The following is a 14,555-nucleotide window of genomic DNA, read 5'->3' on the forward strand; positions in this document are numbered from 1 at the left end:
ACCTCCTAAGCAGGTGACCACTGCCTGAGGCTGCTACCAGCAAATGTGTTTCATTTTTGTCTTTCTTTTTGCTCTGGAGGTTTGCAAAGGCCTCTGCAGCAACTCGAGTCCCCTGAGCCCAGTCTCTCTTTCATCATGAGATTTTTGGACTCATGTTTCATTCAGCCATGCTTCACATAATCCCAGGAGGTTTTGAGAAGAACAGAATAACATAGTTCAGGGTCAGACTGAATAAAATGTTGATTCTTTTTTCCATTAGTTTACTGTATTTGCAGCTGTTGAAAAAAAAATTGATGATTACTGCCATTAGGTTCTGCATGTATTAAATAGACGTACTATGTTTAATACAAAGGTTTCTTTAAAGTCCTTTAGTCAAAGGCTTTTCTTGGTTGTGCTAGACTGTGAATTAACGTTAACTGTTACATAGCAAAGAGAGCTTATGTTAACCAAAGAGTTTTCACAGGTATTCTTGTGGCTGGCCAGCAGGGGAGACTTTCGGCAGTGGATAATGAGCCTCTTTGTTTCAGCCATCTACACAAAACATAGCAAAAAAACCCCAAACAAACAAAAAAACAAAACTAACAGGTGCAGCCCAAATATAAATTGTAATTAGTTAAGATGTCTTATCATACTATTGTAATGATAAGACATTCAGAATGTACACGTTTTATTATATAAAATTGTATGTGAAAATAAAAAGTGTTTTACATTGCATGAAAAATTAAAAATTACAGCTGACTAGAAACTTAATGTGTTGCACCTGGCAGCTGAAGACAGAAGAAGAGCTATGTAGTGGGTTGCCACGGTAACATTTTTCTAACTGTATATCATATATATTTTCCCAGCACAGGGCCAGGAACATAATATTGTATACTCCGTATACATAAAATATTTATTTTTTTTAATGTGCACAATTAGTCCAGTGCATGCTCTAAAAGCTTCTTATGTCAGGAGCTCTACGACCCTAAAAATAGAAAATTTAAGAACTATTTGGTTGAGGGTATCAGTGTTATGATAGATTTCAAATTTTTATATTTAAAGATTAGTGTCTTGAAGGTGGTACCAATCAAAATTTCCTGTACTTATAACAGGATAGTTTGGATTTCATTTTCATTTGGATGGTGAATTTCTAGCAGACTACCACTTGCCATGTTATCCATTTAATCTCAGCTGGCCTTAATGTCCCTTTTTCCACTCATATAGTGCTGCTGCCCAATCTAGAAGCAGTTTCCACCAAGGACACACTGGTGCCAGTGCTGAAAAGTATGACTTCACATAACTTCTGGGCCCAAAGTTGGAACCACAGATGCAAATAGCTATGGTAGAGAATACCACAGGAATTTAATGATTAACAGGCCACAGATTCTGTTAACAATGACTGCGTTCCCATGGAAACTACCTCAACTCCTGATAGTGATACTACTTGAGAATCAATTATCAAACCTGTTGAAACTTGGCCAGGTCCTCAAAAAGCACTGCATTGCATCTCATCAATCAACTGCAGAAGTTACATTTTTTACAAAATCTCACTCACCGAAACAGTGGGCCGTCACGGTCAATGAAGTAGTTCCCGTGTGCATCCCTGACAGTGGGGAGGTCACCTCTGAACATGGCTCCCAGCATAGAGTCTGGGTAGCGCTGTAGCGTAGACAAGGATGTGCTATACACACAGCCGCCCACATTCAGAGTAACTGGCTCCCCCATCTGGACAAAGTAGGCAGGCAGAGATAACACTTAAGGCTTTTGTCAATGGCTGTTTTTTTTCCACAGCAGACATTGTGACTTCTCACTAGGGTTGTACCTAGATTTTCAGTCCCATGCAGACTCAAGGGGTTAAACAGTGAAAACAGGCCTAATATGCATGAAAATCAGGAGAACATGAGCATGAGACTGAACATGGTGACCTTGGCTACCACACAGCTGCGAGCTGTTTCAGCCTGGGCAAAGTGCTATAAAGAGTATGAGACAAAACAGAAGACAGACACGGACATTGCTCAACTCTCAGATGAAGACTTGAAGACTGGTCTCACATTTGCTGGTGATGTGTCTATCCTTTATATTTTGACATCAAATATTGAACCTGGCTTACATCTACTGTTCAAGCCCAAAACAGACTAGATTTCTTTCAGTGAACAAGAACAAAAAAAAAAAAAAAAAATCTAACAAAACAAACAAAAAAAAAAACTTCAGCGCAATTTATTCACAGCTCTTTTTTTAGAACGTTGATCACATTTTTAATCACCTAATTGTAATGTCTACACCTATCAGTAGTAGATAAAACTGTATTGGAGCAGAACTGAGTTTAACTTAATGGCGAGGCCTTTCCCAAGAGTACCAGTTTATCATGTGACCCACCCCTGAACTAGAATGGTATAACCTGCGGTTGAGCATTACATAATTATAACTTTGACCTTTGACCCTTCTACTAAAGAAAAGTACTGGAAAAGTAGGAAACACTGTTTAACAAGTTTGAAGTTGAGATCAACATAAACAATGAAGCGTCACATGAATTGGCACTACTCAACACTTTATTATAGTCCTCATTTATTGCCTTACAAATTGTGGGAGTGTTGCATTTTATGGTTTTCTGAGCGCAGGTATTTTAAGTTTTGGAGGTCTACCAAAGTCGAATTTTATGTGTGTATTTTGTGTATTTTATTTGGATTTTCCTTTATGCCATTTTATTGGCTTTGAACATAGTGGAGGATGGAGAGCACCTGTGCTCCTTGATGGGTGATGGTTCGGCAGAGGAGTGAGGTACTGGAGTGTTTCAGGTCGTTTTGACCCGCTAGTGGTGGTAAACACAGAACTGGAAAATACTGGATTTTCTGAGCTGAACACATGCCAGAGATGACATCAGGACTGGAATTTTAAGGGGGCGTGGAAAAGGTTAAGCCTAATAAACCATTCTCTGAATTGAAGTGAAAGCCCCTGTGGGTCTGGAGGGGTCCATGTGTCTACAGTTTAACACCCCAGGGGACCTTTTTGACGATTTCTGTCTATATTCTCAGAGTTTTTTCGAAACTGATTTTCAATAAACTGGAATTTGAAGCTACAACTCCAATGTTTTTCAAATATATTAGCACCAGCTTGTGAGTTTAGATTGACTAAATTTGGTCTTTGATTTCAGTTTTTTGACACAACACTACAATAATCTGTAATATTAAATCATTTCTAAAACACTAAAGTGTCTGAATTTTGCAGTAAAAGGTTTAAAAGCACCAGTTTTCATCAGCTTAACACATCTCCCTTGTTCTTATCCTTGGATAGTTTTCCGAAGGTCAAGATCAGAGTGAAAAAAACCCAAAATATCCACACAAAAAAAGACAAGAAAAAGATCACACAAAGAGAAAAGGACAGAGGTGCCATCATTCAAATGCCAGACATGTTTGGCTGGTGAAAGGCTAGCAGAGAGAAGGACAGGTTGGACAGCAAAATGGCTGCATACAAAAAAAAAAAAAAGACAAACAGATCTGATTTAAAATAATTTCCTTATGAGGACTTGTTGCTTGTCAAGAAAAACTGGTCAAGCCCAGACCATGTGCTACACAAACAGCTTTATGCAAAGGTTGATGCTCCCTTAGGAGGAAATAATTCAATTCAATTCAATTTTATTTATATAGCGCCAAATCACAACAAAAGTCGCCTCAAGGCGCTTCATAGATACAGAGAAAAACCCAACAATCATATGACCCCCTATGAGCAAGCACTTTGGCGACAGTGGGAAGGAAAAACTCCCTTTTAACAGGAAGAAACCTCCGGCAGAACCAGGCTCAGGGAGGGGCGGCCATCTGCTGCGACTGGTTGGGGTGAGAGAAGGAAAACAGGATGAAAGACATGCTGTGGAAGAGAGACAGAGATTAATAGCAGGTATGATTCGATGCAGAGAGGTCTATTAACACATAGTGAGTGAGAAAGGTGACTGGAAAGGAAAAACTCAATGCATCATGGGAATCCCCGGCAGCCTACGTCTATTGCAGCATAACTAAAGGAGGATTCAGGGTCACCTGGTCAAGCCCTAACTATATGCTTTAGCAAAAAGGAAAGTTTTAAGCCTAATCTTGAAAGTAGAGATAGTGTCTGTCTTCCGAATCCAAGCTGGAAGCTGGTTCCACAGAAGAGGGGCCTGAAAACTGAAGGCTCTCCCTCCCATTCTACTTTTAAATACTCTAGGAACAACAAGTAGGCCTGCAGTGCGAGAGCGAAGTGCTCTAATAGGGTGATATGGCACTACAAGGTCATTAAGATAAGATGGGGCCTGATTATTTAAGACCTTATATGTGAGGAGCAGGATTTTGAATTCAATTCTGGATTTAACAGGAAGCCAATGAAGGGAAGCCACTACAGGAGAAATATGCTCTCTCTTTCTAGTCCCTGTCAGTACTCTTGCTGCAGCATTTTGGATTAGCTGAAGGCTTTTCAGCGAGTTTTTTGGACATCCTGATAATAATGAATTACAGTAGTCCAGCCTGAAAGTAATAAATGCATGAACTAGTTTTTCAGCGTCACTAAGAGACAGGATATTTCTAACTTTAGAGATGTTGCGCAAATGGAAGAAAGCAGTCTTACATAATTGTTTAATATGTGCGTTGAAGGACATATCCTGGTCAAAAATGACTCCAAGGTTCCTCACAGTGTTACTGGGGGCCAAGGTAATGCCATCCAGAGTAAGAATCTGGTTAGATACCATATTTCACCTTCACTAAAGCTGTTTCTGTGCTGTGATGAGCTCTGAAACCTGACTGAAACTCTTCAAATAAGCCATTCCTCTGCAGATGATCTGTTAGCTGTTTGACAACTACTCTTTCAAAGATTTTTGATATGAAAGGAAGGTTGGAGATTGGCCTATAATTAGCTAAGACAGCTGGGTCTAGAGATGGCTTTTTGAGTACAGGTTTAACTACAGCCAGCTTGAAGGCCTGTGGTACATAGCCAATTATTAGAGATAGGTTGATCATATTTAAGATCGAAGAATTAATTAATGGCAGGACTTCTTTGAGCAGTTTTGTAGGAATGGGGTCTAAAAGACACGTTGATGGTTTGGAGGAAGTAATTATTGAAGTTAACTCAGAAAGATCAATTGCAGAAAAAGAGTCTAACTTAACATCAATAGTACTAAGAGTAGCTGTAGACAATATTACATCTGTGGGATGATTATTGGTAATTTTTTCTCTAATTATAAGAATTTTATTTGTGAAGAAGTTCATGAAGTCATTACTAGTTAACGTTAAAGGGATGGTTGGCTCAAAAGAGCTCTGAATTTTTGTCAGCCTGGCTACAGTGCTGAAGAGAAACCTAGGGTTGTTCTTATTTTCTTCAATCAGTGACGAATAGTAAGATGTTCTGGCTTTACGGAGGGCTTTCTTATAAAGCAGCAAACTATTTCTCCAAGCTAAATGATGATCCTCTAAATTTGTGACACGCCATTTCCTCTCCAGCTTACGAGTCATCTGTTTTAGGCTATGTGTTTGAGAATTATACCACGGAGTCAGGTACTTCTGATTTGAGACCTTAGTTTTCACACGAGCTACAGTATCCAGAGTCATACGTAGTGAGGAGGTAAAATTATTAACAAGATAATCGACCTCTGTTGGGGTAGCGTTCAGATAGCTGCTCTGCTCTATGTTGGTACAGGGCATTGAAGATGATAACAGTGGGTGGATTATATTCTTAAACTTAGTTACAGCACTTTCAGAAAGACATCTACAGGTCCTTCTCAAAAAATTAGCATATTGTGATAAAGTTCATTATTTCCTGTAATGTACTGATAAACATTAGACTTTCATATATTTTAGATTCATTACACACAACTGAAGTAGTTCAAGCCTTTCATTGTTTTAATATTGATGATTTTGGCATACATAACTCATGAAAACCCAAAATTCCTATCTCAAAAAATTAGCATATTTCATCCGACCAATAAAAGAAAAGTGTTTTTAATACAAAAAAAAGTCAACCTTCAAATAAATATGTTCAGTTATGCACTCAATACTTGGTCGGGAATCCTTTTGCAGAAATGACTGCTTCAATGCGGCGTGGCATGGAGGCAATCAGCCTGTGGCACTGCTGAGGTGTTATGGAGGCCCAGGATGCTTCGATAGCGGCCTTAAGCTCATCCAGAGTGTTGGGTCTTGCGTCTCTCAACTTTCTCTTCACAATATCCCACAGATTCTCTATGGGGTTCAGGTCAGGAGAGTTGGCAGGCCAATTGAGCACAGTAATACCATGGTCAGTAAACCATTTACCAGTGGTTTTGGCACTGTGAGCAGGTGCCAGGTCGTGCTGAAAAATGAAATCTTCATCTTCATAAAGCTTTTCAGCAGATGGAAGCATGAAGTGCTCCAAAATCTCCTGATAGCTAGCTGCATTGACCCTGCCCTTGATAAAACACAGTGGACCAACACCGGCAGCTGACATGGCATCCCAGACCATCACTGACTGTGGGTACTTGACACTGGACTTCAGGCATTTTGGCATTTCCCTCTCCCCAGTCTTCCTCCAGACTCTGGCACCTTGATTTCCGAATGACATGCAAAAGTTGCTTTCATCCGAAAAAAGTACTTTGGACCACTGAGCAACAGTCCAGTGCTGCTTCTCTGTAGCCCAGGTCAGGCGCTTCTGCCGCTGTTTCTGGTTCAAAAGTGGCTTGACCTGGGGAATGCGGCACCTGTAGCCCATTTCCTGCACACGCCTGTACACGGTGGCTCTGGATGTTTCTACTCCAGACTCAGTCCACTGCTTCCGCAGATCCCCCAAGGTCTGGTATCGGTCCTTCTCCACAATCTTCCTCAGGGTCCGGTCACCTCTTCTCGTTGTGCAGCGTTTTCTGCCCCACTTTTTCCTTCCCACAGACTTCCCACTGAGGTGCCTTGATACAGCACTCTGGGAACAGCCTATTCGTTCAGAAATTTCTCTCTGTGTCTTACCCTCTTGCTTGAGGTTCTCAATGATGGCCTTCTGGACAGCAGTCAGGTCGGCAGTCTTACCCATGATTGCGGTTTTGAGTAATGAACCAGGCTGGAAGTTTTTAAAAGCCTCAGGAATCTTTTGCAGGTGTTTAGAGTTAATTCGTTGATTCAGATGGTTAGGTTAATAGCTCGTTTAGAGAACCTTTTCATGTACTGTGATAAAGTCTACTCTCCACTGCTGTGTAATCAATTATTGTAAATGTAAATGTTATCAGGAAATGATCAGACAGGAGAGGGTTTTCAGGAAACACTGTTAAATGTTCAGTTTCTATGCCATATGTTAAAACAAGGTCTAGAGTGTGATTAAAGTGGTGGGTGGGTTCTTTTACATTTTGAGAGAAGCCAATTGAGTCTAATAACAGATTAAATGCCATGTTGAGGCTGTCATTTTTAGCATCTACATGGATTTTAAAATCACCCACAATAATTATTTTATCTGAGCTGAGCACTAAATCAGATAAAAAGTCTGAGAAATCAGACAGAAACTCTGTGTAAGGCCCAGGTGGCCGATATATGATAACAAGTAAGACTGGTTTCTGAGTTTTACAGCTGGGGTGGACAAGGTTAAGCATCAGGCTTTCAAATGAATTAAAAGTCTGTCTTGGTCTTTTGTTAATTAATAGGCTGGTGTGAAAAATTGCTGCCACACCGCCCCCTCGGCCTGTGCTTCGAGATTTCTGGTAGTTAGAATGACTCGGAGGTGTTGATTCATTTAAACTAACGTAATCATCCGGCTGCAACCAGGTTTCTGTAAGGCAGAGTAAATCGATTTGTTGATCAATTATTAAGTCATGTACTAACAGAGACTTGGAGGAGAGAGACCTAATATTTAATAATCCACATTTCACTGTTTTACTCTTTGGTTCAGATGTGGATACTGTATTGTTCTTTCTTTGTGATTTTTTATGTTTAAGTTGTTTATTGCTGGTTTTTAGTTTGTTTTTTGTCTGTTTGGGAGCTGACACAGTCTCAATGGAGATGGGTTTTTGGGGGGGTAGCAGGAGGAGAGAAGCTGCAGAGAGGCGTGTAAGACTGCAACTCTGCTTCCTGGTCCCAACTCTGGATAGTCATATTTTGGGGGGGGGGGGGGGGGGGTTTAATAAATTTGTCCATATTTCTAGAAATGAGAGCTGCTCCATCCAAAGTGGGATGGATGCCGTCTCTTCTAACAACACCAGGTTTCCTCCAGAAAGTTTGCCAATTATCTATGAAGCCCACATCGTTTCTGGGACACCACTCAGACAGCCAGCAATTTAAGGAGAACAAGCGGCTAAACATGTCACTCCTGGTCTGAGTCGGCTACGAGCTAAGCTAGCGAAACAGTACAGACACAGTAAGTGAATACTTTGGCTATAAATTAGGTAGTGAGTACACAGAAAGTGTGCTTCGGATGAAGCACGTGAAGATTATACTATGAAAAAAGAATGTATTTAAAAGTTTTTAATTATATTGCTAAGCAGATAAGCTACTCAGAAACACCACTGTGTTTGAGCAGGAACAGGAAGTGATACTCTACCACAGAGCGAGCGAACACCAAGATAAGCACAGTGGTAGGTTCAAATGCACTGATCATCTACAACTGAGCAAACAAATGTGAAACTGAATAAACTGAATACGGGATCATATAAAATCATCTCTATGCTTCATCTCAGTCTCTGCCCATTTAGTACTGGATGGTATACTTAATATAGCTGTATACTGGCCTCAATTTCACACATGATATGACTTCTTTAAATCCTACTAGATCAATGAACAAAGACACAGCCACTGGGGGGTTTTATTATGATGTATTTATAGTAGCCACCCGTAGTAGAAACCGCACACTGACACATAGCTTGAACACAGCCTGGATAATCCTCCTTTCTGACACTTTGAATGACCAAAATTTACAAAATGAACTCATTGTTTTATTCAATCAGACCTGAAATGAGTCAGGGCATGAACACAGCAAGAGAGGGTTTACAGAGGTCAGGGCAAAAGTCCCTTTTCCCATAGATTTCTATAGGATAGGAAGTGTTTTTGCAGCCACAGCTATCACCCCCTGGTGGCCATTATAAACAATGCAGGTTTAAGATATTTCCCTGTTGGCTTCACTTTTCAGACCCAGAAACGGTCATTTTTTAAAATACTATATGATATTATATAAAACAACAATTAATTGATAACTAGAAGAAGAAGCTCCGCCGACACACAGAGACAGGGAACCAGGCATAGAAGAAGTAGAATGTTGATTTTTTTTTTTTTAATTTTGCTTTCTCTTTCTTGGGGTGTCCACTTCCTGACACTTTTTCTATCCTCCTGATGTGCTGTTCATTTAGATTCATATCTTATGCACATAATATTAATAATTCATTGTGTGCATACTGTGAGTACAAGAAAACTATTATTAGAATATAATGTGTTAAATTTGCTTAGATGAGAGGGTCCAGCAGTAGATCAGAGGAATAGGGAAGTGTGTTTCAGTTTGGTTTACCTATAGGCCTGAGTGTGTGTAATTGTGTAGAGGAAGAGGAATTTATTGACACTGGGGGTCTGCCTGTCATAAAAGGAGACAGGAAGCTACAGTTGGGGGATGCTAGGACTGTATGGAACAGATAGTATAGAGAGGAGAAGTCTGTTACCCATTGTCCCTGAATGTAATAAAAGCTCATAATTGTCACAACTTAGAAGTAGGTTTGCAGGAGACCCTCCACATGCTTAGCTGTAAAAGTAAGACAACAAGAAGCCAATGGCCCAGTGGATGCAGAGTCGGGGTCTCAGTGCTTGTAATCTGTTAACTATGCTTTGTATGTTTTATAGAGGAATTTGGTGTAGTTTGGGTGAGGGGAGATGGACGACAGGAAGTCACATATACAGAGACGCACAGTCACTCACGTGCACTCACATACACACACAGGTACGCGCATACACAGTCACTCACATGCTCGCGCATACATACACAAACACAGAGTTTACAACACATGATGGGGTCGCTTCTATAAAACTGGTTGTAACAAACAAAGACGTGAAGATCTGCAGAGGGACACCGGCCTTGCACATCTCCCCTTCTAGAAGATGCATGAGTAACTGAAGATGAATAAAGGTTTTGTGAAATGACTACTGAGTCCGGTGTAGTCTCTGGAGGCCCGAGGAATAAAAAAGGACTGGGGTGAAACTGCTTTACGTAACAATACCGACACACAAATAATAAGCTATTTGTGAAACACTGTTCTGTGACTTTATATTTTCAAAACATCACCGCTCCTCTTCTTAAAATGAGTCTGTTCCTCCAAAATGATGACTTTATTCTAAGCTTCTCAAAATACTTCAGCTTCACTCTTGAAATATGCCTCATCAGATATTTTCTCATAAATTTAACATTGATTTTTGAAAGTTTTCTCCATTTCAAAACTTGCGTTTTACAACTTGTCAAAACAAACACATCTCTAACCACTTCAGCGGTACAGAGGATGATCTTCATGTGTAACTGATGAACAAAAGGTTTTTTGTACTTTGTTTAGTTTTTGGTTTTTTTTAGAAAGAGCGACGAAAACAGGTATTTTCTTCGCCTCTCATCAAGGGAACTGTTGTGATTTGGCCCTGTATAAAACAAAAATGGATTGAATTTTCTCCAGAGTGTCATCATTCTAAACTGCTGATTAGCGAGTCTCCCTCTCTATAGTCTAGGAATCTCTTAGCTGCTGCACTGATTTGTCATTAAAATAACAGTAAGTAATGACAAGCCTGTGCACAACAAGCCAAAGTGCCTCTTAACTGGTGTTTTTCCTTCATGACAGAATAATTTGCGCTACAGAGTTTGAAAGACAAAGTCTAAATGGAGTTTGTGTGGATTAACTTATTATTTTGGTGATCTTACTTTATTGTAGTTTTATTTATTTATATATTCAGATAACAGTTAAGTGTTTCATATTCTATATTGTTAGAGTGGATTGTTAAATGTTTGTCATTTTTATGCTTGCCAACTTTGATGAAAGGGATTCCACTGTCCTTCCCCCCAGATTCTCGGGGTTCTGGGTAGGGGGCTGTAAGGTTTTATTGCAGATACATCCTATCTGGAGGATCTACTTCTTTTGATCTAAGCTTCCTGAGTTTATGACCCTTTGATCAGCAGCACACACACACACACACACACACACACACACACACACACACACACACACACACACACACACACACACATTCCTACTTACATATAGAAGTTCACACATATACATACAATGCGGGGGGCGTTGCTTTGCTGTGTTTTGTGTGAACTGTCTCTCAATAAAAGCCAGCGAGAGGAGGCCATCATGGGGGTCATTTTCGTGCTGGACACAGATGAGGCCTCCCTTGCGCAAGTAATCGATCGAACACTGTTGCCTTGTTTTCTTTCATGATGAATAAGTCTCTAGAACTAGCGGGGTTTGTGGGAACAGACCCAACATATATAGTCCTGACAGACAAATGAGCCACAATAAACCAGTAAACACCTTCTAATGAAAAATACTAATAAAAATAATATCCTGAGCTTCTGGTCATGCACCTCATCACTGACAGCATTATTTTTCTCTTATGGTAATTTTTGGCTAATGTGATGGCAATGCTTTTAAATACTGGATATTAAAAAAGAAATCATATTGTGTTATAAAATTAAAACCGGTTACTACCCACCATGTGACCCAGGTCTCCATTCTCCATCTGCAGTCAATGTTTCTTCTTAGTTCAGGTGGTCGAGAAGATCATTTCTCAGTTTTCACAAACACCTGCAACAAGAGGGCGAACAGCTTGTGAGACGGTTGCCATGGAGACGAGCAACAAGCTGATGCAGCGGCTGTCACGATCAGGAAGACTAATCGAGGCTGATTAGTCTCGAGTTTGCCGACGTGTCCTATGCACACGGCCAGCCAGTAAGAAAGGGGAAGAGACGCGTTTCTTAAATCAGATGAATGAAGCTCACACGGCGACTGATTAATGGAACTCAAACAGCATCTTAATGAGCCGTGATTAAGTTTTAAAATCACAAATCAGACCCAGCTGTGGCTGAAAGGCTGAAAATCTCCAAACACTGCTTCTCCTATGTTTAATTTTAATTTGGTGTGGTTCAAAATGACTGCAGCAGCACTGCAGAGGTTTTCTTAGTCCACTCATTCTTCCTCCCTGTCATATTCAGGCACCTACATTACCTACAATGTTACTCAACAGCTGATAGTTTGCTTGACGTGGTAGTGGCTAATGTAGCCTTGATGAGCAAACAGAGGTGGCATAAACTCAGTCATTTAAAATCATCATCTTCATCTTCTTTCGGCAGCTCCCTTTAGGCGTCGCCACGGGGGATCTGCCTACATTTCACACCATCTCTAGCATCCTCCTCTTCTCTCACACCAATCTTCCATATGTCCTAACTATGCCCATGAGTCTTTTCTCTGGTCTTCTACTTTTTCTCCTGCTTGGCAGCTCCATAATCACCATCCTTTGTGCAGTATATCCAGTATCTCTCCTCTGCACATGTCCAAACCATCTCAGCCTTGCTGCTCTAATTTGTCACCAAATTGCTCCAACCTGAGCTGTCCCTATTATGTACTTATTTCTAATCTTGTTCATCCACACCACTCTCAACAAACAGCATTGTAACTCTGCCCCTTCCAAACATCATCATCATCATTGCAGGTCTCACTACCAACTTGTAAACTTTCCTTTTACCCTTGCTGCTATGCTAATGTGAAAAATCCCCCGACACTCACTGTCCTCTCCACCCTGACAGCACACTCGTCTTCACCTCTTGTGCACTCTTTGTTGCTTTGGATGGTAAACTCATCCACCTTTTTACCTCTACTCATTGCAGCTTCAATGTTACACTTGTCTCCCCCTTAAAATGAAATTTTCATAGAGGGGCTCATAATTCTGTACTTGTCTGTACTTCCATCACTCCAGGTTCTCTTCCTACCCTACTCTCAGAAAAAATCCCAATGTCCCTGCAAACATCACAGTCCACAGATTTCCCTGATGTAATCCAACCCCAACCTTGAACCCATCTGTCACTCCTACTACACACCTCACCACTGTATTGCTGTCCACATACATGTGCTGCACAACCCTCACATACTTCTCTGCCACTCCTGGCTTCCTTGTGCAGTACCGCAATTCCTCTCTTTGCATCCTATCTTATTCCTTTTCTATATTCAAAATGACACAGTGGAACTCCTTCTGACCTCCTCTACACTTCTTCATCATCACTCTCAAAGCAAGCATTGCTTCTGTAGCACTCTCTCTCAGCATAAAGCCATACTGCAGCTCACTGATCATCACCAGCTTCTTGGTATGGCTCATCAACTTAATCCCTCTGTAGTTATTACAGCTCTGCATATCACCCTTATTCTTGAAAATATGTACCAGTACGCTTCTTCTCTACTCCACAGACACCCGCTCACTCTCCAGGATTCTGTTAAACACTCTGGTAAAAAGTACACGGCCATCTCCCCTAGATGTCTCCAAACCTCTTCCGGTATGTTATTAGACCAACTGCCTTTCCACTCATTCATTTAACAATATTAATAATAAAACACCTCCATAGACTCCCAAATGCTTGGGTTATTAAAACTGGCAGTCTTCAGTCTCATAAGTCTCTGCTACACTTTGTACATCTTCTTTTCATATGTACATATTCATGATTGACAAACAGATTTTATGTATGCAAATCACAATAGTTACCACAAACTACAGCTTGCAGGTTCAAAAACTTTATATTTCATGAAGCCATGCAAAATTTGATCTTTGTACCACAAACCAAGTTTAAACATTTCGAACTGAGTGAAATTTGGTTTTTAATTCACCAAAGCTCAAATTTTTGAGCCCTAATAACGTCTTAAGTACAGACGACAGAAACGTGAATTTCTCAAATTTACTCTAATAAAGGAAAATATAAAAATATACTTAAATACTATTAACTGTATTAGCACAGGAATAAAAGTTACTAACTGCATATCTCCATTTCATATCAATGTGAAAAAACGATTTGTAAATGTCACTTTAGTCTTTGTGCTTGGCAGATAAACACACAGGCAATTCCATTGACTAATTTCCTAATATGGGTCTGTTTTTAATAATTACTACTTAATTTATTTAGATTTTTGAAGAATTTCTGAATTACTTAGAGAGGTAAAGTTTAGATATTCCCCAGACCAAATATTCCTCGAAAATCTAACCTAAATGTAGCCTTGTTGAGATATGAAAACAATCAGGTAAAGGCCTCCTGAGTGATCATAGGTCAGTTGAAGGCTGGTATCTGTCTCACTGAAGCTGACCAGTGTGCTGCGGCTAACGCCTGCTAGCTCGTTAGCATCATAGCTGTAAGGGAAAAAAAGCATCACACCGATACTTTCATAAAAATGTATATTTAAAAAGTCTGTCGGGTCTTACCTATAACGGCTCCATCACTACTAACCACCGCTTCAACCACAAACACAGATGGAGGTGAGAGCTATTGCTAGCTAACCTGTATGTCCGTCATAATTAATACTAAACACTTCCGGTAAGGTCTGCCAAAATAAAAGTGGAGAACGTAAATAAACCAGTCTAGAAACACATGCAAGTGTGTTTAAAAAAATAATC

General features: G+C 40.2%; 1 protein-coding gene across 1 annotated transcript in view; it reads right to left on the reverse strand.

Annotated features, from left to right (window-relative positions):
- kctd6a (potassium channel tetramerization domain containing 6a) overlaps positions 1-14,468 on the reverse strand; it is a 35,224-nt gene extending 20,756 nt beyond the window's left edge. The window contains exons 1-3 of the mRNA XM_063473679.1: positions 14,364-14,468; positions 11,619-11,710; positions 1,535-1,704 (exon numbers count right to left, since the gene is read on the reverse strand). Of these exons, the coding sequence (XP_063329749.1) occupies positions 1,535-1,704; positions 11,619-11,645 (197 nt within the window). The 5' untranslated portion in view covers positions 11,646-11,710; positions 14,364-14,468. The remainder of the gene's footprint in view (positions 1-1,534; positions 1,705-11,618; positions 11,711-14,363) is intronic.
- Between the last annotated feature and the right edge of the window lie 87 nt (positions 14,469-14,555).

Source organism: Pelmatolapia mariae, linkage group LG5 (assembly GCF_036321145.2).
Source record: "Pelmatolapia mariae isolate MD_Pm_ZW linkage group LG5, Pm_UMD_F_2, whole genome shotgun sequence".
Lineage (NCBI taxonomy): Eukaryota > Metazoa > Chordata > Actinopteri > Cichliformes > Cichlidae > Pelmatolapia > Pelmatolapia mariae.